The sequence below is a fragment of the Periophthalmus magnuspinnatus genome, chromosome 5, assembly GCF_009829125.3.
Source record: "Periophthalmus magnuspinnatus isolate fPerMag1 chromosome 5, fPerMag1.2.pri, whole genome shotgun sequence".
In the NCBI taxonomy this organism is placed as follows: domain Eukaryota; kingdom Metazoa; phylum Chordata; class Actinopteri; order Gobiiformes; family Gobiidae; genus Periophthalmus; species Periophthalmus magnuspinnatus.
Genome location: NC_047130.1, coordinates 32,852,289 through 32,873,476, shown reverse-complemented (window position 1 = coordinate 32,873,476; position 21,188 = coordinate 32,852,289). Strand labels below are relative to the sequence as shown.

At 45.1% G+C, this 21,188-nt stretch overlaps 1 protein-coding gene across 5 annotated transcripts in view; it reads left to right on the top strand.

Annotated features, from left to right (window-relative positions):
• Positions 1-919: 919 nt before the first annotated feature.
• anks1ab (ankyrin repeat and sterile alpha motif domain containing 1Ab) overlaps positions 920-21,188 on the top strand; it is a 33,780-nt gene continuing 13,511 nt past the window's right edge. For 4 of the 5 annotated variants that reach the window (XR_008648697.1, XM_033966399.2, XM_055221870.1 and 1 more), the window contains exons 1-3: positions 920-1,259; positions 9,415-9,478; positions 17,967-18,082. Coding sequence is in view for 4 of the 5 variants with exons in the window: in XM_033966399.2 (XP_033822290.1) it covers positions 978-1,259; positions 9,415-9,478; positions 17,967-18,082 (462 nt within the window). In the remaining variant the exon portion in view is untranslated. Of the gene's footprint in view, positions 1,260-9,414; positions 9,479-17,134; positions 17,349-17,966; positions 18,083-21,188 lie in introns of those variants that run through there. The other variant, XM_055221872.1, reaches the window with a different exon arrangement.

Sequence of the window (21,188 nt, the reverse complement as noted above, 5' to 3'; positions counted from 1 at the left end):
ACACACGAAAGACCCTTTTGTCTCAGCGCTGCAGTGAAAAGCAGAAACATGAGTCGTCTTCTATCACCCAAACTAATCTTTGCTCTTCTCCGGTGGTTTCCTTATGGATCCTCAAGTCAATGGAGACAATAACAATGACTCAGTGATATTGTGAGAATATTGAGATTATGGCATGTTCCTTCATATGCAAAAGAGAAACAAGATAATACGGCGTTATAACTGTTCTCAACACAATACACTTTCTCTTGCAGATATACTGTCTAGCTGGAAAATGTGCATCTGAAAATATAATGCACTTTTAGACTGCAGTCTTGGGAGCTGCTTAAATATGGGATTTATTTAAACACAGATATTATGTGGTCTTATGCAACAAAGAAAAAATCATTATAGCACACGCATATATATATATATATATATATATGCAGTGACCCATTGTGTTGGTAGTATGGTAGTAGCCCGATTACCCCAGCTGTCAGTCTGAGTGAGGCAGGGCTTTAGGATCCACACTGATCCTCACACAGGACAGAGACAGCCCTCCTGGAGACAACCCCTCAGCAGGACACGCTCCAGTACCAGGACAAGCTCTGGGACTCTGTAAAGTCAGCAGGTAAGAGGAAGGAGTTTAAGAGGATACTTTATTAAGAAAGGTTCATGTAGAAGTGCATTCATTTTTTATTTTTTTTTCCATTTAGGTGGAAGTTAGAGGAAGCAAAAGGCCAACAATGAACGTTAGAAGGCAGCAAAAGGGGAGGGCAACAGGATACAACTAGTGGGTGGACCCTATGATTGTGTCGGTGTAAAACTTTACACACTTTCATGGCTTTCCATTGCACACAGGATTCATTGGAGTTGCTGTATTTCTTTTTTCTCTTATACGTCATCGAAGGCGAAGAACATTATAGTTACCACCAGCCTGAATCTTACGCCAGTAGTGCAAGTGGACAGCAAATCAAGGAAGTTACACCAACAGCTTCAGCATGGCTCAGTGTCCATCAGAGGCCAGTGCAGACAGTTTGATTCCAGATGTAAGGAACAATATAAACTCAAGTGAACTTTCTACAGAGACTCCATCAGTGAGAGCCCGACCGGGAGAACTGGCATTGATCTGCAGTCTGTCCAAGTCAGACTCGGACTTATTGTTGTCCCCCGTGGGTGAGGACGATGAAGGTTTGGCTGGACGCAGTGGATCGGTGTCAAACTGCAGTTCTGGGCAAACAGCCATGAAGCGCATGCCTTCTTTTGCCTCGGAGTGGGATGAGGTAATATTTAACACTGGGAAGGGGGTAATAGAGGGGTACCAACACACTTTTACTGTATGAGTGTGAGGGTCAATAAGCCTTTTTTAATACAAAATAAACTATTTTGACATAGAAGAAAAAGGAGGAGGAAGGTAGCACGGCTTCTGTGGAGCTAAATCCTAAGCAGGGATGGAGTGTAGTACTTCACCCAGGCTGTTGGCGGAGAATGCCTGCGGCAAGTGCTTGAATGCATGAATGGCTTGATCACTTGCACCGACCTCCCTGTAGCAGCCCTGGCATCCAAGACTAATTGGGCTTGTGCTGTCATTCCACATCCACTCAGTCCATGTCTCAGGGGCCGACCCACGCTTCCTCCTGCACTCCTCTGGCTTCTTAGCTGCGTCTTTCGCATCTACTTTTATGTGAACAGTCCCTAACCCCATTATCCCCAAAAGCCTAAACTTGTGTTGTTTTTTTTGTACTTCAGGATATGCTGCACACACCCTGAAGAATTTAAAATGTGAAAGCAAAAATTTTGCAAAAACATTAAAAGTTCCTGAAATAGCCACTGCCCAAGGCAATGACTGATGACTGACAATGTAATTTTGTGCACTGCTCTGAGGCAGAATTATCAATTTCTCACAATGTTCACAGCAAAGTGGCAGACTTTCAGTTTGGGTTATACGACTGATCACATTACAATGTCTTACTCAGACACTATACATACTTCTATTGTGTGATAACTTGCAGTTTGGCATTAACTCATGCATGCAACATTTGACAAAAGTCCCAGGCCACATTTGAACTTCACACTTCATTTTACATCTTTTGCCCTGAGCTAGTCTTTGATACGAGACATTTATCTTCTGTTTAGTCCAAGGGTATTTGACTCAGACTTTGTCAGCCTTTTTACAGCCATTACATCTGAAACAAGTATTCTTTTCTCCATTTTAGCCATCTATAGGCCTATTTAATAATATTGTTTGAGAATTGAATGACATATGCTGATAAATTTATTGAAGGTAATATATCACTTAGATACGCTCTTGTTTTAACTCTCATTATTGGTGTTTAAAGACTACAATATCTCCTACACCACAACTCTCATGGTTCTTATTGTATCAGTCCAGCAGTTGTCTTTTTCCTGCCCTCTGCCCGCCCTGTGCCCTCTGACACCACTGTTTATTCAGGCCCTGATAGGTGGGGCCTCCTGCGCTCAGGCATCCTGTTTGCTGTTCTCCAAAGTGTCCACGCATTACTCTGCTACACTATGAGCAGTTTGTTTGGGCTGAGTTTAGGCTGACAAGACTTGCCTAATGTGCATTTCTATATGTGTAGGCATTTGGCCATGGGCAAAAGTTTACTTTACTGTGCTTAAATCTCATGAAGCAATCATCAGAATGACACAAAGCTAAAGGAGATCAGAGACTAACATTAATATTTGAACATACATAAGGACGATAGCCTTCTGTGTTATTGCTGTTATATTACCACAAGTGCTGAGTTAAACTCAGAATAAAATATTGGTTTTAAAAAAAAAAAAAAAAAAAAAAAAAAAAAAAAAAACACAATAAAATAATTTTCTCAAATCAAAGAGAAGACGAAAATGTTCACGGGTAAAAGCTTAAGTCCATAAACCAGTAGTTCAAAGTGGCTCCCAGCTCGCTCCTGGCAACACCGCCGTGCTGACCCTGGGGGGAGGGCACAGAACAACTGCCAGTGGTGAGTGTAAATGGCGCTTTAACATAATTCCACCCAAGGCGTGGCCGACTCACCTTAGTAGTGGTGTGCGTCTGTAAAAGCAGTTGGTCTTTTCTCTGGTCCCTTGTCTCTTCAAGTCTTCGCCCTGTGTCGCCCCGAGTCTGCGCCTCTGCCGCAGTCGTGCGCTCTGTCCGCTCTGGATTACTCCGATACCGTCTCGCCGGGTTCCAGCCTGTGTCTATAGCTCATACCTTGTACTCGGGCTGCCCTCGTCCGCGCCCATCCTTCCTGCCGCAACCCTGTGTCTTCCTTGTCTCTTGTTCCCCTCATGGCCCTTGTGTGTGCCCTCATGGCCCTTGTGTGTGCCCTTCCTTCTCCGTGTGTGTGGGGGTGTGTGGGGGTGTGTGTGTGTGTGTTTTTTTCCGCCCGTGCCCTTCGTTGTTCCGTGTTTCTCTCTCTTCTTTCAAGCGGGACGCTTATCTGCCTCTCTGGTCCATTTATCAGGCCCTGGTTGAGCTCCGCACCTGCTGTTAATTGGAGACAGGTGTGTAACGCAGATGTCCTTCCCCCTGTGTTAGTCAATGGGTGGGGCCAGGTCCAAAACTCATCCAATCGAAAACAACAAAACAGTTCAAAATTAAAAACATACCAGCAAGCAAAGGACAACCACAAATCAGGATCAGGGGAAAAAACAAAAAACAAAACAAACAAACACGCAAATCAATTATACAAGACAAATACCAAACATAACGTGCAAAATGATTAAATAAGCAACATTCCCACATATGCAATTGTATTATTACCAAAAAATAAGAAATGAAGCTTTATTACATAAAATATATTATTAGTAATGACATGTATGATTAAGGAACCCTGTCCGTTCTCCATATCTGTTTAATACTCCGAAGGCAAAGGTTAAGGCAGCCGCATGTTACGGATGCTTGAGTGGCCTCATTTGTCTGTGTACTCTAAATTTCCCAGCAGTATTCCTGAGGTCATTATACATTCAGGCTTTTAAAGTGCACGCTCAGAGCGAGTTTGTGTGCGTCTTCACTCACTAATGCACGCAGTTTACATAACATCACTGGCTTGGGACGTGTAATAAAACACCACTACAGGGAAATGAGCTAATTTCATTAAAATATAAATATTTTATATCATTGTGTTTCTTTTAGGTCTAATTTAACTGTACTTGTTTTATTTTTATATAAAGAAATATAAATAGGTGGTAGTAATGTTCATAATTCTAGTTGACAAAAAGTGTCTATTTTTAACCTACGTAGAAGCTGGTGTATAATTTATATAGAGAAGTACAGCAGAGTGAACACATCTCCAGATCTGTTTAGACAGATGTGGCACATGAATATGAGAGTAGTGGTGCTGATGGTGTGTGCTAACTGGGGGGTGGGGGTGGGGGGAGTGTTCGGGGGCTGTGGGGGGGCTTTACCTGCCACATTGTCCGGAAAAACTGTCACACCAGAGAGAAACAGCAGCAATGAACGTGCAAATGCTTACACAGCCCCTAAGTAAAAATATATGATTTGCAATTATATACAACAAACCTCTCAAACTTCCTAGTTCCTAGTAGAGCTGTTCTGGCTGTTGCAAACTGTCAATATGCCCATTATTTCTATTTTGTATAAGCTCTTAAGCTGAGAGATTCATGTGGACTTGTGCACATTTTGTATTCAGAAGGTGACTAGACCAGATTTGAGGGTTTGTGGTGTTAGTACATAACAGTATTGTTGTGAGGACAAGTCCTTTCATTTGAAGTGAGAGTCACATTGTATTGTGTTAAAGATTGAGTTCAGTGAAGGCTGAATAATTTGAATGAAGAAAAAACAATTGATCAAAATATTACACAAAGGAAGAAACAACAAACAAATAAGAAACAACACAATATTCTGATTGGTGTGAAAATGTATATATCTATAACATATTGGAGTAGACTTTTAAGTGACCAATTATTAATTTTATCTATGAGCACTTCATTGATTCATAGGTTCAGATTCATACCCATTAGCATCTCAAATAACAACAACAACAACAACAACAACAGCAGCAACACAACAACTTAAATAAAAGTGTCTGAACATGACATTATTTTTTCAAGTTCAGGACAAAGTGTCTGTATAATCCCTCAGTCATCCAGGTCTGATCCATAGTAACTAACTTTGGCTTTTACTCAGGACAAAGTGGTTACTCCATACAGTCAAAACACAGATTTGTAAAAAAAAAAAAAAAAAAAATAGATTAGATTAAAGACTGAATGATAGTGTTTACTCTGTTGGATGAGAACCATAAAGAAGAAATAGCCAGAAACAAACACTAATGTAATCAGAGACATTGTTGATGATAGTCAAATGGAAACTTCACTTATAGTTCAACCTTGCCATTAATTATGTACTGTTAGTATTATGTTTACAGATATTAAAAAGTATTTAAAAATATGCATTGTTATTCTTGATTCTATCTAATGTTAATTCTCTTTCATAACATGCGTTTTATAAATTTAAAAAATGTGTTCAGTAGGAAGCATTTTCTGCGTATTTCTGCCCACATGCTAAATATTTATATGTAGCCGATGAGGCTTTGACGTTGTAAGAGGTTTTGAGCACTTTACCTATGATGAAGCTGTTGACTTAAGAGCATAAATTGGTGACAGGCAGGTTGGTGTATAGGTGCACTCAGTGGGGCCAGCTGTAATGGACTCCACTTGGGTGTGTGTTATATGGAATGTAAGTGGGTTAATTCATGGAGTAATGCGAGGTCTGTACCGCTGGAGGCATATGCCCCGTCCCACGTGAAAGACTTCCAAATGAATCAAGGCTTTTCCTCACTGTTGATGCCACTAGCAATGTGCATAGGGCTTTTTTATAACACTAAATATTACATCAAATAAGCCTGGCCATGTCTCTAGTGTCACCGTGTAAGAGCACAATCAGCTTCTTAGGCTCCCAAAATCCCCATTGCTGCTTGTGAACAAACAAGTGGATATATTTTGCCTATTGAATTTGTGTGTAAGGGTTTTCTTTATATCCACCTTTTCAATGCTTTATGGTGTATGATTTAGGAGATCAGCAGCTGATTTCAGCTGATCTAGTGCAGATCAGAAGGTGCTCCAGTGTGTAGGTAATTTAACTTAAGCTGTGATAAAGTATACCTAGTGGTGAGATGACAATATTGGACACTTGGCAAACTGTGTCCCTGCCAAGAAAATAGTGTGCAGCAGTGGGATCCTTGTTTTCAAATTTGACTTTGTAATGAGCAAATAGACAGCATAGATTGAACAGCAACTTATCTTGCCGAGTTCTTTTTTAATTAACAACGATGAGCTGAGGCAACCCTTTTTACTCCCTGTATTTAAATTAATGCAACCACAAAGATAGAGAGAGATTAGGTGGATCTTAAGAATATCAAACAGTTATTCTTATTTATTTAGTTGACTTTGTAATCCCTCAGTTGTCCAGGTAGGTTCCATGACAAAAGAAAATTGAATTCTGTCAACTGGACTATAGTAGCTCAAGTCACTGACTAAAACGTCTGTCTGAAGGGAGGAGGGCACTGAGATGATTGGACTTCACTGGACTATGATAGTCCAGTGAACTCCATTGTTATTTAGTTGAGTTAGTAGAAAAAGCCAAAATGAAAGAAATTATTTTTAATGGTGATACTGTACCCCTCCCCGAACCGCCACCTTAACGTGGTGGAGGGGTTTGAGCACCCGAATGATCCTGGGAGCTATGTTGTCGGGGGCTTCATGCCCCTGGTAGGGTCACCCATGGCAAACAGGTCCTGGGAGACGGGTCTGACTAAGAGCGGTTCAGAAGCCCATCATGAAGAGGAATCCAACGAGGCCGTTTACGTCGCCCGGACTGGCGTTACCGGGGCCCCACCCTGGAGCCAGGCCTGGGGTGGTTGCTCGGCAGAGAGCGCCTGGTGGCCGGGCCTTTCCCCACGGGGCCCGGCCGGGCCCAGCCCATCTTCCACGGAGGAAGCAGAAACTGGGGATCTGGAGGCGGACTTGTCCATCACCCTGGCTGAAGTCACTGAGGTGGTTGGCAAGCTCCTCGGTGGCAAGACTCCGGGGGTGGACGAGATCCGTCCTGAGTACCTCAAGTCTCTGGATGTTGTGGGTCTTGGCTGACACGTCTCTGCAACATCGCGTGGCGGTCGGGGACAGTACCTGTGGAATGGCAGATCGGGGTGGTGGTCCCTCTTATAAGAAGGGGGACTGGAGGGTGTGTTCCAATTACAGGGGAATCACACTCCTCAGCCTTCCCGGTAAGGTCTATTCCAGGGTACTGGAGAGTAGAATCTGACCGATAGTCGAACCTCGGATTCAGGAGGAGCAGTGTGGTTTTCGTCCTGGTCGCGGAACACTGGACCAGCTCTATACTCTCCATCGGGTCCTTGAGGGTTCATGGGAGTTTGCCCAACCAGTCCACATGTGTTTTGTGGATCTGGAGAAGGCATTCGACCGTGTCCCTCGTGGTGTCCTTTGGGGGGTGCTCTGGGAGTATGGCATCCGGGGCTCTTTGCTAAAAGCTGTCCGGTATGACTGGAGCAGGAGCTGTGTTCGCATTGCCAGCAGTAAGTCAGACCTGTTCCCGGTGCATGTTGGACTCCAGGGCTGCCCTTTGTCACCGGTTCTGTTCATTATATTTATGGACAGAATTTCTAGGCGCAGCCAGGGGCCGAAGGGGGTCTGGTTGGGGAACCACAGGATTTCATCTCTGCTGTTTGCAGATGATGTTGTCCTGATGGCTTCTTCGAGCCAGGACCTGCAGCAGGCACTGGGGCGGTTTGCAGCCAAGTGTGAAGCGGCTGGGATGAGAATCAGCTCTTCCAAATCCGAGGCCATGGTTCTCGACTGGAAAAAGGTGGTTTGCCCTCTCCGGGTGGGTGGTGAGTCTCTGCCTCAAGTGGAGGAGTTCAAGTATCTCGGGGTCTTGTACACGAGTGAGGGAAGGATGGAGCGTGAGATTGACAGGCGGATCGGTGCAGCGTCTGCAGTGATGTGGTCGCTGTATCGGTCCATTGTGGTAAAGAAGGAGCTGAGCCCAAAGGTAAAGCTCTCGATTTACTGGTCAATCTACGTTCCTACCCTCACCTATGGTCATGAGCTCTGGGTAATGACCGAAAGGACAAGGTCGTGGATACAAGCGGCTGAAATGGGTTTCCTCCGCAGGGTGGCTGGGTGCACCCTTAGGGATAGGGTGAGGAGCTCATTCACACCGGAAGAGCTCGGAGTAGAGCCGCTGCTCCTACACGTCGAGAGGAACCAGTTGAGGTGACTCGGGCATCTGCTCAGGATGCCTCCTGGACGCCTCCCTAGGGAGGTGTTCTGGGCATGTCTCACCGGGAGGAGGCCCCGGGGAAGACCCGGGACACGCTGGAGGGACTATGTCTCTCGGCTGGCCTGGGAATGCCTTGGGGTCCCACCGGAGGAGCTGGAGGACGTGTCCGGCGTGAGGGAAGTCTGGGAGTCCCTGCTTAGACTGCTGCCCCCGCGACCCGGCCCCGGATAAGCGGAAGAAAATGGATGGATGGTGATACTGTATTTTACAGTCCAAATTAATTACTCTCTTCAGTTTTCCAATACCTTCTCATCTAATCAGATTAAACAAGGAAATAGGAAATAGGAGAAGGTTGTGTCACATATTTGGGAAGCAACACATGGACGGTGTCTGGAGGTTGTTGTGTCTTAAGCACTTTCTTTTTCTTTCTTTAATGTGAAGTTTCAGAAGTAGTGAGAGTGTAATTTGCTCTGCTGTGTTTTTGCTGAGCGGGGCCTTACTTATTGAATTGCACTCCACGTTGGACTGTTGCTTGTAATCCATCATTGCTAAGCAGCACGCCTCCTCACAACTCAAGAGCACAGTCTAGAAGTCCAGTACGACGTTTAGTTTGTTCATGCATTGGTGAAGTTAATACAGGCTGGATGATGATAAAAGTTGAATTGTGATTTGATCCCTGTGACAATATGCTGCTTTGGTGATTTTGTCATATTGTGAATCAGTGCTTCATTGTTTAAAGCAGGTCCATGCTCAAACACAGACACTTTCCCCACCAACTTCTCCTATTGGCCAACTCCTGCCATGCATTAAGGGAGTAACGGGTAGATTTAACCAATCACAGAGTGAACTATCTAAAGACACAAATAGTTGTAGTCACCTCTTTAAAACAGTATAAAACTGTTGATGTACATGAATTTTGATCTTGACTTTGGAAAATTGCAGTATACATTTGAACTACATTACAATATACCATAAGATTGTTTACAACTGTAACTATTGAAGTATATTTGAAATCCTAGAATAATTGGCAAAATTATGTTTATGAAGTTAACTTTCCTAATTTAAGACCAAGCCCAGGCACTATATCACTGCCTATAGGCCAGTGTGTTTTTGCAGTTTGTAAGACCAAAATTCTCTTGTTTCTGCACTGTCTAAACAACATTATTTTTTGACAGATTGAGAAGATCATGAACTTGATTGGAGCTGGCATAGAGTCCAAAAAGACCACCCCAACTTCAGGTAATTGCACACATTAGAAGTATTTGTTTTCTTTACTACATGTTGCCCCTCCCCGAACCGCCACCTTAACGTGGTGGAGGGGTTTGAGCACCCGAATGATCCTGGGAGCTATGTTGTCGGGGGCTTCATGCCCCTGGTAGGGTCACCCATGGCAAACAGGTCCTGGGAGACGGGTCTGACTAAGACCGGTTCAGAAGCCCCCCATGAAGAGAAAAAGAACAAGGCCAGTTACATCGCCCGGACTGGCGTTACCGGGGCCCCACCCTGGAGCCAGCCAGGGGTGGGTGCTCGGCAGCGAGCGCCTGGTGGCCGGGCCTTTCCCCACGGGGCCCGGTCGGGCTCAGCCCGAAGGAACGACGTGGAGCCGTCCTCCCGTGGACCCACCACCTGCGGGAGGAGCCATGCGGGGCGGGTGCAGAGAGATCCGGGCGGCAGTCAAAGGCGGGGACCTCGACGACCGGATCTCCGGACATGGAGACTAGCTCTGGGGACGTGGAATGTCACCTCGCTGGGGGGGAAGGAGCCTGAGCTTGTGCGGGAGGTTGAGCGTTACCGGCTAGATATAGTCGGCCTCACCTCCACGCACAGCTTGGGCTCTGGAACCCAACTACTTGAGAGGGGTTGGACTCTCCATTTCTCTGGCGTTGCCCGCGGAGAGCAGTGGCGAGCTGGTGTGGGCTTGCTCATTGCCCCACAGCTCAGCCGCTGCGTGTTGGGGTTCACTCCGGTGAACGAGAGGGTCGCGTCCCTGCACCTTCAGGTCGGGGACAGGTCTCTCACTGTTGTGTCGGCCTACGGGCCAAACAGCAGTGCAGAGTACCCGGCCTTCTTGGAGTCCTTGGGAGGGGTACTAGACAGTGCACCAACCGGGGACTCCGTTGTTCTCCTGGGGGACTTCAACGCCCATGTGGGTAACGACACTTGGAGGGGCGTGATTGGGAGGAACGGCCTTCCCGATCTGAACCCGAGCGGTGTTTTGTTATTGGACGTCTGTGCTAGTCACAGTTTGTCCATAACAAACACCATGTTCGAGCACAAGGGTGTCCATCGGTGCACGTGGCACCAGGACACTCTAGGTCGGAGGTCGATGATCGACTTTGTTGTCGTGTCATCTGACCTCCGACCGCGTGTCTTGGACACTCGGGTGAAGAGAGGGGCTGAGCTGTCAACTGATCACCACCTGGTGGTGAGTTGGATCCGCTGGCGGAGGAGGAAGCCGGACAGACCTGGCAGGCCCAAGCGCATTGTGAGGGTCTGCTGGGAACGTCTGGCGGAACCGTCTGTCAGGGGGGTCTTCAACTCCCACCTCCGGGAGAGCTTCTCCCTGATCCCGGGGGAGGTTGGAGACATGGACTCCGAGTGGGCCATGTTCTCCACCTCTATTGTCGATGTGGCTGCTCGTAGCTGTGGTCGTAAGGTCTGTGGTGCTTGTCGCGGCGGCAATCCCCGAACCCGGTGGTGGACACCGGAAATAAGGGATGCCGTCAAGCTGAAGAAGGAGTCCTATCAAGCCTTGTTGGCTCGTGGGACTCCTGAGGCAGCTGATGAGTACCGGCGGGTCAAGCGTGCCGCGGCTCGGGCAGTCACAGAGGCAAAAACTTGGGGTTGGGAGGAGTTCGGGGAGGCCATGGAGGAGGACTATCGGACGGCCTCAAAGAGATTCTGGCAAACCGTCCGACGCCTCAGGAGGGGGAAGCAGTGCTTCACCAACACTGTTTACAGTGCGGGTGGAGAGCTGCTGACCTCGACTGGGGATGTTGTCAGGCAGTGGAAGGAATACTTTGAGGATCTCCTCAATCCCACTGTCACGTCTTCTGAGGAGGAAGCAGAAACTGGGGATCCAGAGGCGGACTCGTCCATCACCCTGGCTGAAGTCACTGAGGTGGTTGGCAAGCTCCTCGGTGGCAAGGCTCCGGGGGTGGACGAGATCCGTCCTGAGTACCTCAAGTCTCTGGATGTTGTGGGGCTGTCTTGGCTGACACGTCTCTGCAACATCGCGTGGCGGTCGGGGACAGTACCTGTGGAATGGCAGACCGGGGTGGTGGTCCCTCTTATAAGAAGGGGGACTGGAGGATGTGTTCGAATTACAGGGGAATCACAATCCTCAGCCTTCCCGGTAAGGTCTATTCCAGGGTACTGGAGAGGAGAATCCGACCGATAGTCGAACCTCGGATTCAGGAGGAGGAGTGTGGTTTTCGTCCTGGTCGTGGAACGCTGGACCAGCTCTATACTCTCCATTGGGTCCTCGAGGGCTCATGGGAGTATGCCCAACCAGTCCACATGTGTTTTGTGGATCTGGAGAAGGCATTCGACCGTGTCCCTCGTGGTGTCCTTTGGGGGGTGCTCTGGGAGTATGGGGTCGGGGGCTGTGTTTGCATTGCCGGCAGTAAGTCAGACCTGTTCCCGGTGCATGTTGGACTCTGCCAGGGCTGCCCTTTGTCACCGGTTCTGTTCATTATATTTATGGACAGAATTTCTAGGCGCAGCCAGGGGCCGGAGGGGGCCTGGTTGGGGAACCACAGGATTTCATCTCTGCTGTTTGCAGATGATGTTGTCCTGATGGCTTCTTCGAGCCAGGACCTGCAGCACTGGGGCGGTTTGCAGCCGAGTGTGAAACGGCTGGGATGAGAATCAGCTCCTTCAAATCCGAGGCCATGGTTCTCGACCGGAAAAAGGTGGTTTGCCCTCTCCGGGTGGGTGGAGAGTCTTTGCCCCAAGTGGAGGAGTTCAAGTATCTCGGGGTCTTGTTCACGAGTGAGGGAAGGATGGAGCGGGAGATTGACAGGCGGATCGGTGCAGCGTCTGCAGTGATGCAGTCGCTGTATCGGTCCATTGTGGTAAAGAAGGAGCTGAGCCGGAAGGTGAAGCTCTCGATTTACCGGTCAATCTATGTTCCTACCCTCACCTATGGTCATGAGCTCTGGGTAATGACCGAAAGGACAAGATCGCGGATACAAGCGGCTGAAATGGGCTTCCTCCGCAGAGTGGCCGGGCGCACCCTTAGGGATAGGGTGAGGAGCTCGGTCACATGGGAGGAGCTCGGAGTAGAGCCGCTGCTCCTACACGTTGAGAGGAACCAGCTGAGGTGGCTCGGGCATCTGCTCAGGATGCCTCCTGGACGCCTCCCTAGGGAGGTGTTCTGGGCATGTCCCACCGGGAGGAGGCCCCGGGGAAGACCCAGGACACGCTGGAGGGACGTCTCTTGGCTGGCCTGGGAACGCCTTGGGGTCCCACCGGAGGAGCTGGAGGACGTGTCCGGGGTGAGGGAAGTCTGGGAGTCCCTGCTTAGACTGCTGCCCCCGCGACCCGGCCCCGGATAGTTAGTTAGTATTCAGTCACCCCACCTAAAGAAACTGAACGTGTTTGTTCTGTTCTTTGATTATTGTAAAGCAGTCTGACACTTGTTTGGCTTAATGTTGTTATTTGCAATGCACAAGATTTCCACTTTTGTGGAAAATCTAATTCTGAAATTTCCTCAGCGTCACATTGTCTTTTGGTGGAGTTACTACTGTATATCTCTCCAGTATCTGAGCTGATATTACGCATCATCAAGTGTCCTTCAGGCTGTGCGGAGTGGAGAGCCAGCTGGCATCTGCACGGTTTGTTTAAACAACAGTCTTAAGCTGATCTAGTACAATCCTCTCGCCTTAAAATGCCTCCACAATATGGGGTCTTTTCACATTTTTTTCCATGTAAATCCTATTAGTTAGCCAGTAGTACTTTATGTATTCAGGCCGCAGTGCGAGTGTGATATAATACAGACAGAAACTGTAGTTTGTTGTTTTGACCTTCTGCACTGTTACACCATCAAAGTTTTATCACCATAGTTAGTTCTGCTTTTCAGTGGTGCATGAATATTTTTTACTTTGTTTAGTTGCATTTCAAATCCGTCCACAACAGAATTTACAACATTGACCACTATTTTAAGATGTGAGGTTTTTTTTACTTTACTTGTTATTCTTGAATGCTTGTCAATAACAGGATTTATTACTAGCTAGAAAAAGATGCAGCCCCAAATAAGAAAAAATAAACATGATAGGATAGATGGAAATGCCAAACTTTTTACATTCCTTATTTGCTTTTCATACAGAATAGTTCAACTTCTTGAACCATAACCCAATAAGAAATCCCCATCACAAGTGGCACAAATGGTGACAGAAGGATTGTCACTACAGCACTGAATACCTGAGCAGTTTGTGTACAGGATGTTATCATGTTCAAAGAGTCTGTCTTCTATTTTCATAAATTAATTCAGCTTTGTGGCTCATTTTCTCCAGTGCTTTGGCTCTGCTGACAAGGAGCTACTGAGTTCCTCACATTTCAATAAAAAGGTTTTCTTGAGTGCAACTTCTTACATTTTCTCCATAAACAAGTCTTTTTGGAATGTGATTGGTCTCTCTAGCCATGTCTAAATCAAGCAATGCTTTAAATGACTTACCTTATTTACTTTCCACGCACAGGCAGCAGCATAGCCTGTTTAACATGGGATAACATGGGATGAGACAGTGACCTAGTTCCCCAACGGATAGTCTGTCACTCTGTAATTAGCTGCTGCTATCGTGGGAGGTGTTGCTGTCCCAATTGAATGAAACTAATTGGAAGAGGTGGCTCATATTTTTAACTTAAGCTTTGTGTGGATATTTAGTGAAACAGATTATACTAGAAAGCCCATGGGGAGTGGTAATTAATATTACTTTTATCTGTTGCTTTTTTGTATTCTCTTGTCTTATTCACCTGTCAGTCACAGCCATCTGATCTCCAGGAAATAAAACCAGGGCCCAGACTACATGCCATATATAAACAAGGAGAAACATTGGAGAAACATGCATTTTTTGCTTTCCAGGCAAGCATAACACTGTCATTGGTGTTTGAATGTCAAATAATTCCAGTCACTGATTGTAAGTTTTGTTGTAACATTTTCTTTTTTTTTTTTTTTTTTCCCAAGGAAATTGCTCTATATGTAAACACACCTGAAGACTATTGTCTGACCTTTAATGTACAGAGTACAAGTGAGTGGCTATTATGAAAGAAGTTTCAGTCAGCTGCTCTCTAGTGCTCTAGCTGACTGGCACACATCTCAGAATGGGAGAGCTGATTGCCCCTTAATCAAGCTCTGTGCAGTTGTGCTTTTTCTGGGAACTGTGTTCTAGTTGTCCTGGGAAGTTAGATTTTCAGAATCAAAATCTTCAGAATCCTAAGATCCAAATTTCAACAGGAACACCTACTGGAACACCTGCTAGCATTTCACCACCCCAACTTAACTTAAAATTCTCCATGGCTTCACCTTGCATTTGGACAAAGTGAAGCCATGACTATTAACACAAAGGTGTTGAACCTTTATAGTAAAAAGCACTGCGATGCCTCTTGTATTGACATGCATGCAAAACAATGAAACAACGCTGTCTAGTTTAACAAATTAAGTGAAATGAGTCAACATTTTGTCTGTTTTTACTATGAACACAATTGTATGGCTTATACAATGTGTCGTCTGATTGCTAGCTGACTTGAAAACTGGAACAAGTAACTCAGACAACTGGAACACACCATCTGTCCTTATGAGTGAAATTGAAGGAAAAGGCACTGAGTTAGGAGACAAAAGCCAAAGAAATTTACTTAGCCCAAATTTCATCCATTGCACCCCTTCCATGTACACTATTTGGTTCAACAAAAATAATAACATCTGCGGCGTACCTTTACCTTCTTGTCTCGAGTTCAACCTAAGCTCTGTGAAATATGTATGCATTGTCAATGTTTATCTGCATTTCACTTTTCTTCTTTTTTCTCTTTTTACTTATTTATTGGTGTTTCTCTATGCTTGAAAAGCTGAGTTTCCACATGGACTTTTTTTTTTACTGCCATTGGATCACTGTTGCCAAGTCAAATAAACCAAAAGCCAAACTTGGTAGCGGACCTAGCATGTTTTATCATTGTTCAAACATTCTTATAGTGTTTTTGGCAGCTTCTGGTCCTTTTTTTAATCATTCTGCATGAAAAAAACATCTCTTCAAGTCAAACACTGAAGGGAACAAGTTTGAATTTTAGATTATGTCACATGCTTGTATCCTGCAAGTATCCTCAGATGTGTTCTAAAAATGGTTGATGTAACATGAGCATCTGTACATAATGGATTTGGTCTTTGTCCTGTCATGCTGCATGACAGAAATGAAGAGACATTAATTGACTCTTCTTGTATTCTTTTTTTTGGTACAATTTCCTATGCTCTGCAGACTTGAATTGATGCTGCCGTCCTTGTCTTATCATTAAAAGCAAATGTAAATGCATGAGAGCCATATACTAATATGCATGGTCTCAGTCAGCTTATATTTTCAGTTTACCATGGTTATTTTAAGATCGTGCGGATGCTTCTTCTGCACACAATCTTGTCTTAGTCATCCTTTTAGGCTCAAGTCTTTCTTTAGAGTGATTTCTGGCTCAGAAAGCACTCCTGTCTGACAGTGGTGTCTTTCCTGCACTGGCAGGATCTAAGTGCCTCTGTGCAATTCTAATCAGTGCAGTGCGGGTAGAGGGGGAGAGGTGGTGTAAGGTTAGAGGGACAGAGGAAACCGAGTATGTGTGAGTATTTGTTCAAGAAAAAGGGGCAAAATAGAAGGCAGAAGCATGCGGCGGGGATGAGGCTGAGCCGCGTGTATGTGTGCGTTTGTCGTGTTACAGAACAAGAGCCAAGGAGCCAGACATACCGAGACGAAGAGTGTGAGCCAGAGAGAGAGAGAGAGAGAGAGAGAGAGAGAGAGAGAGAGAGAGAGAGAGAGAGAGAGAGAGAGAGAGAGAGAGAGAGAGAGAGAGAGAGAGAGAGAGAGAGAGAGAGAGAGAGAGAGAGAGAGAGAGAGAGAGAGAGGCGGTGGGAGGGACTGAGCGAGAGGTGGTTACGTGGAGCAGCACCCCACTTCATCAGGCAGCATACGGCAGCCCTGCAGTGCGATCACACAGCACAGGGATGGGGCTACTAGACTGACAGCGGGAGAGAGGCACACAGAGAGCAAGATTGAGGGATTTGCTCGGACGAGGAGGGGGATGATCAATGAGTGCGAATCTGTCGTGGATGTTGGAAGGACGTGGGGCTGAAGCAGGTCTGTGGTCTTTCACACTGAAGGAGCCGGCGTCAGGACGTTATGCCCTGTGAGCACTGAGCGTGTGCCAGCCAGCAGCTGCTGCGGAGACTGCTTATGTGCTGCCTGCACGTCTCAGACAGGCAGGGGATGCAACAAACCTCTGCTCTGAGCACACAGGCTGCCAGCCGTACCCAGCACCAAGGGGAACAAGGTAGACTGTGGTGGGAGTGGAGGGTGCTTGCCTTAAGGAAGAAGCTAGCTTAACCTTTTTTGAGGTCCTCCATAAATCCACGCCACACAGTCTATTGGATCATCTTTTTGTCTGGTGGATCTAAAACTGGAATTAGTGCTTTGAGACAAGAAGAGCTCATTCTCAGGTGGAGCCATGCAGCTAACCATCATCTCAGCAGCTTACTGAATACGCTGGATTTTGGGGAGCAAAGACAGCACTGGCACCTACAAAGGCATCGATATTTTCACGACAGGAAAACAGTGTACCTGGAGCTTAATCACGGGATCTATACTGGGATCATAAATTGAGAAGTTTGGAATTTACGTATCACTGAAATTCTGAGCCTTTTTCTTTTATGGCATAGGATTTACAATATGTCTACCTGACAATACCTGTGGCTTTGGTTGGAGGACGAGAAATGAATACAAAAATTCAAATTCTTGATAAAAAAGTTACAGAAGTACCTCATCAGTGATACAGAATGCTGCTACCTTCCATGTATAAGCCGTGTCCTAACTTTCAAAGAGGTTGACCAATGAAGCCATGGGACACAGCCAGAGCCTTCCAAGTATGTGGTGAAGAGCCCGGACATTTGGGGGGCACCTAAAATTGTCTTTGTTGTACAGTCTAGTAAAAAATAAGTGGCTAATATGTTGTACACACTATCTACTATAATGAACTAGTGAATTTCCTGTAGGATGCTCACTTAGTTTTATGTTTTTAGACTATTTAGTTACCGGTCTCTCACTCGCTCATCTTCTCACTAAAGGAATGTTTAGTGAGACATGTTTGTTGGAAGATGCCATAGTGGTTCAATCCAACATAACTAAAATTTCCCAATTTCAGATGGGCTTCCTTCCTTGCACTACCTCCACCCTTGCCTGAATTCTCCAGTCAGTCACTAACACCTGTTAAGTGTAGCCAAGTCCACCCCGGCAGGTTCATAAGGGGCCTGCAGCACTTCCTCTCCTCCTTGTGTTTGAATTATCGGGCCCCTGCCACTACCGTGGGAGCCCCTCACCCTAAGCCTGGACCCTGTCTCCCCCTCACCCCGCCTGGTGCTGCTGCACTCGGCTCTGCCTCTGCTGGCCGAGGATGATGTGGCAATGCCATGTGTCGTCCTCTGAGTGCCGCTGCTACCGGCTCAACGGCTTCTCCCTGCTCAAGCGCTTCCCTCTCTCGGCAGATGGGGCCTGTGGTAAAGCCCTGGACCAGCCTGTGGGAGAGTGGCTGGAGCACGTGGGGCTGCCGCAGTACGAGAGCAAGTTCCTGCTCAATGGTTTTGACGACCTACGATTCATGGTGAGTCACCTGCAGCATGTCATCTCTCAGGTCAGATCCACTTTGCATCATGGGCCTCAGCATGTGGACCACTCCACTTTGCTTCTCTTGCACATCACAGTAGAAAGCCTTGCCTCCTTGACTCCCCCATCACCCTGGTTACCTTTTCGCTTAACCTTTATACGATGCATGACCCTGCCTTTATTTATGGCTCAACACTGAATCCCGTTAAAGAGTATTATCTGTCACCTATGGCAAGACAAATTATAACCCAAAGCCATTAACTTTTCCCTAGCATTTCCAGTCATGCAAACCTCATCCACTCTTTTCCCCCTCCCTGCTAATATGAAATCCTCCACTCGACCTACTGTACTGAACCTGAAGGTACATGACGACTTCAGTACAGCACATACAAATGCCACTTGCATGCTTGCTCTTGAAGTCTAACAATCCTTCTAAGCTGTGCACACAGCTTGTTAATTGCATTAAAAATTGACATATTATATATTCTCTGTTGCACAGTAGCATCACTCTTATATTATTGGTGCCAACTGAATATAAGAATGTAAAAAATGTACTCTTAATAAAATAGGCAAATACAAGGTTCGCATGTTTTGTTCAAGAAAGTTTAATTTTCATTTTCCATGAAAACAAGTGTGTATACATATACCCAGGCCCACAGGCTAAATGTATACATTTTGCACTCCATAGAGCTGCATTAGCACTATATGTTACATCAGTTTGTCACAACTGAGTACAGTTAAATGGGACCAGTAAGCTCAGGGGAAAGTGGTTGTATTGACAGACTGGTTGTGGAGTGGGTCACTGTGGTGGCTTTGTAGAAGAGCAGGGACATATGTTTATGTGCACATAGACTCAGATTGGCTTTGTTTATAGCTGACATCATCCTGAAGATTTACTATACTTAGACCACGACACACTTACAACATACGGTCAACATATGGATTACAGCTGGACAAATTCATTTGCTATTATTACTTTGGGGGCTGTTCGCTGCAGATTGGAGTTCACATATTGTAACTCAATTATTTTAGTAGAAAAAAACATAGTATTGCTTTAGGTGGCTATTCTCCAAACTAATTATGTAAAGTGAAAGAACATTATTGTGTTATCACTAAAATTGTAACAAAATAATGTCTGAACCACACTAAAGAATGCAGCTTCGAATGGCTTGCTGTCTGACTGGATGATGCTCATGATGGATCATTAAGCATTGTGATGTTCATGTTCATGCCACAACTAATGCGTCTTGATACTTGATGCATGGAAGAGATAAATCATTAGCTTTACAAGGGAAATTAAGCATTGCTATTTATATGTGAAAATGGAGGATGCAAACAGAGAAAAGGTCAGAGGAGTCGGCCACGATGTGAATGTTTAATATTGTGCCCTTTGTGCCAGACTGGATTTGTATGTGATCAATCTCAATTTACACTCAACTTGTTTGACGGACAAAGGAGTAGCTCTGAATGCTGTGTACTGTGGATCATTGTTCCTTTCACTTTAAACTTTAATACAATGACATAGCAGTAATGTATTATCAAATGGATTGGGATAAAAACAGCAGTGAACACTCTTTTCATTATCTCTGACTGTATAATGGAAGTTGTATGTCTGTATTAATGTGCATCAATGCTACTGAGACGGACGATACATTTATCTTAAAACAGTCCAGTGGAGGATTTGTTTCACAAAGAAACTGAACATAGTGTAGTGAATTTATTCAATATGGAGATAAACTATTTTTTTTTCATATATGCAGTTTGGAATTCAACAGTTTAAGATCGGTTAAGTTAAGGAATCCAAAAAAGATTTCCAAACAGGAGATCACTCATTTCTCTCATCTGCCAAAATCTACAATGTTCACTTGATGCACCAATCACAGCCTACCCGATCCCAGGTCATGTGAGTGGCGTAAAGTCTCCTTCAGAATCTGAGCCGACCTTTGTGGGCTGATTGCTCTGTGATGCAGCATTTGAGGAGTCTTAAATCATGAACAGCCCTGTGCCAATTCTCATCATTTTACACAATCATTTTGTGCTTCTTTCATGGAGCAGAGGTGGTGTGCCTGTAGAGTTGATACTAAAAAATACTACATAATGTGGTCTACTCCACAAATGTATTGTATTGTGTTACATTGATTTACTGTAGCATTTAATCCAGCCACTAGGTATTCTCCAGTCGCTGTCATATCAAAAGTGTTGTTTGTATTTCAGGGATCTTAAATTACATTTTTACATACAAATGATGGCCTCGCGAACTACAAAATAATTGCAGTGCAGACTAAAAATGAGTAACAATTCCTCTGTGGGACAAAACAGTAGAGCAATCCTAATTCACTGTTGCCTTAAATGTATTTAGTCAGATGAAGGAGTACTCTGTTTGTGTCTGCAAGTCGACTGAGATCACATAAAAAATCAGCGCTCATAAGATATATATAACTTACTGAACCATACATTCCCATCCATCACATGTTTCCAATGTAGCATGGAATAATAATGCCAAGTCTCCCAGGGCATTATCAAACTTCAAACTGTGTTAAATAAAAGTGAAAGATTATTTTTGATTATTAAACTAGACTCGTTTCATTCTGACCTTTATTCTAGCGATCAGTGAGTAATCCCGACTGCGCCCTGATACCAGGCTCTGAAGAACACTGCTGCATTCTGCTCTGAAGCCAGTCCAAAGAAAGCCCATTGACTACCCAACATTTTAGCATTCTCAGCCAGGAAGAATCTGAGTGCAGCAGCAAGCCCTATCTTTAGTCTTGTCTATTGCACTATTATTAGCAACCAATAAAACAAATGCCATGACGATGAGTGTAATGTCAGGTGAATGGTAAACATCATCTGCTTGTTACCAGAGCAACAAGAAATGTTCTTTCGAATTAAAAAATAATCAGAAGCTAGTATTTTCTCAGTAATATTTTTGCTATTTTAGTTTATTTTAGTTTCTGCACCTAAAGATATCCAAATTTCACAGTAAGCTATGATCACAACTGTACACATCAGAGATATTTTGTTGAGATTTTGTGCTGTCATTATATTACATATGATCAATATTTGTCAGTCAATCAAATAACTATTTAATCCCTGGGAGCACAACA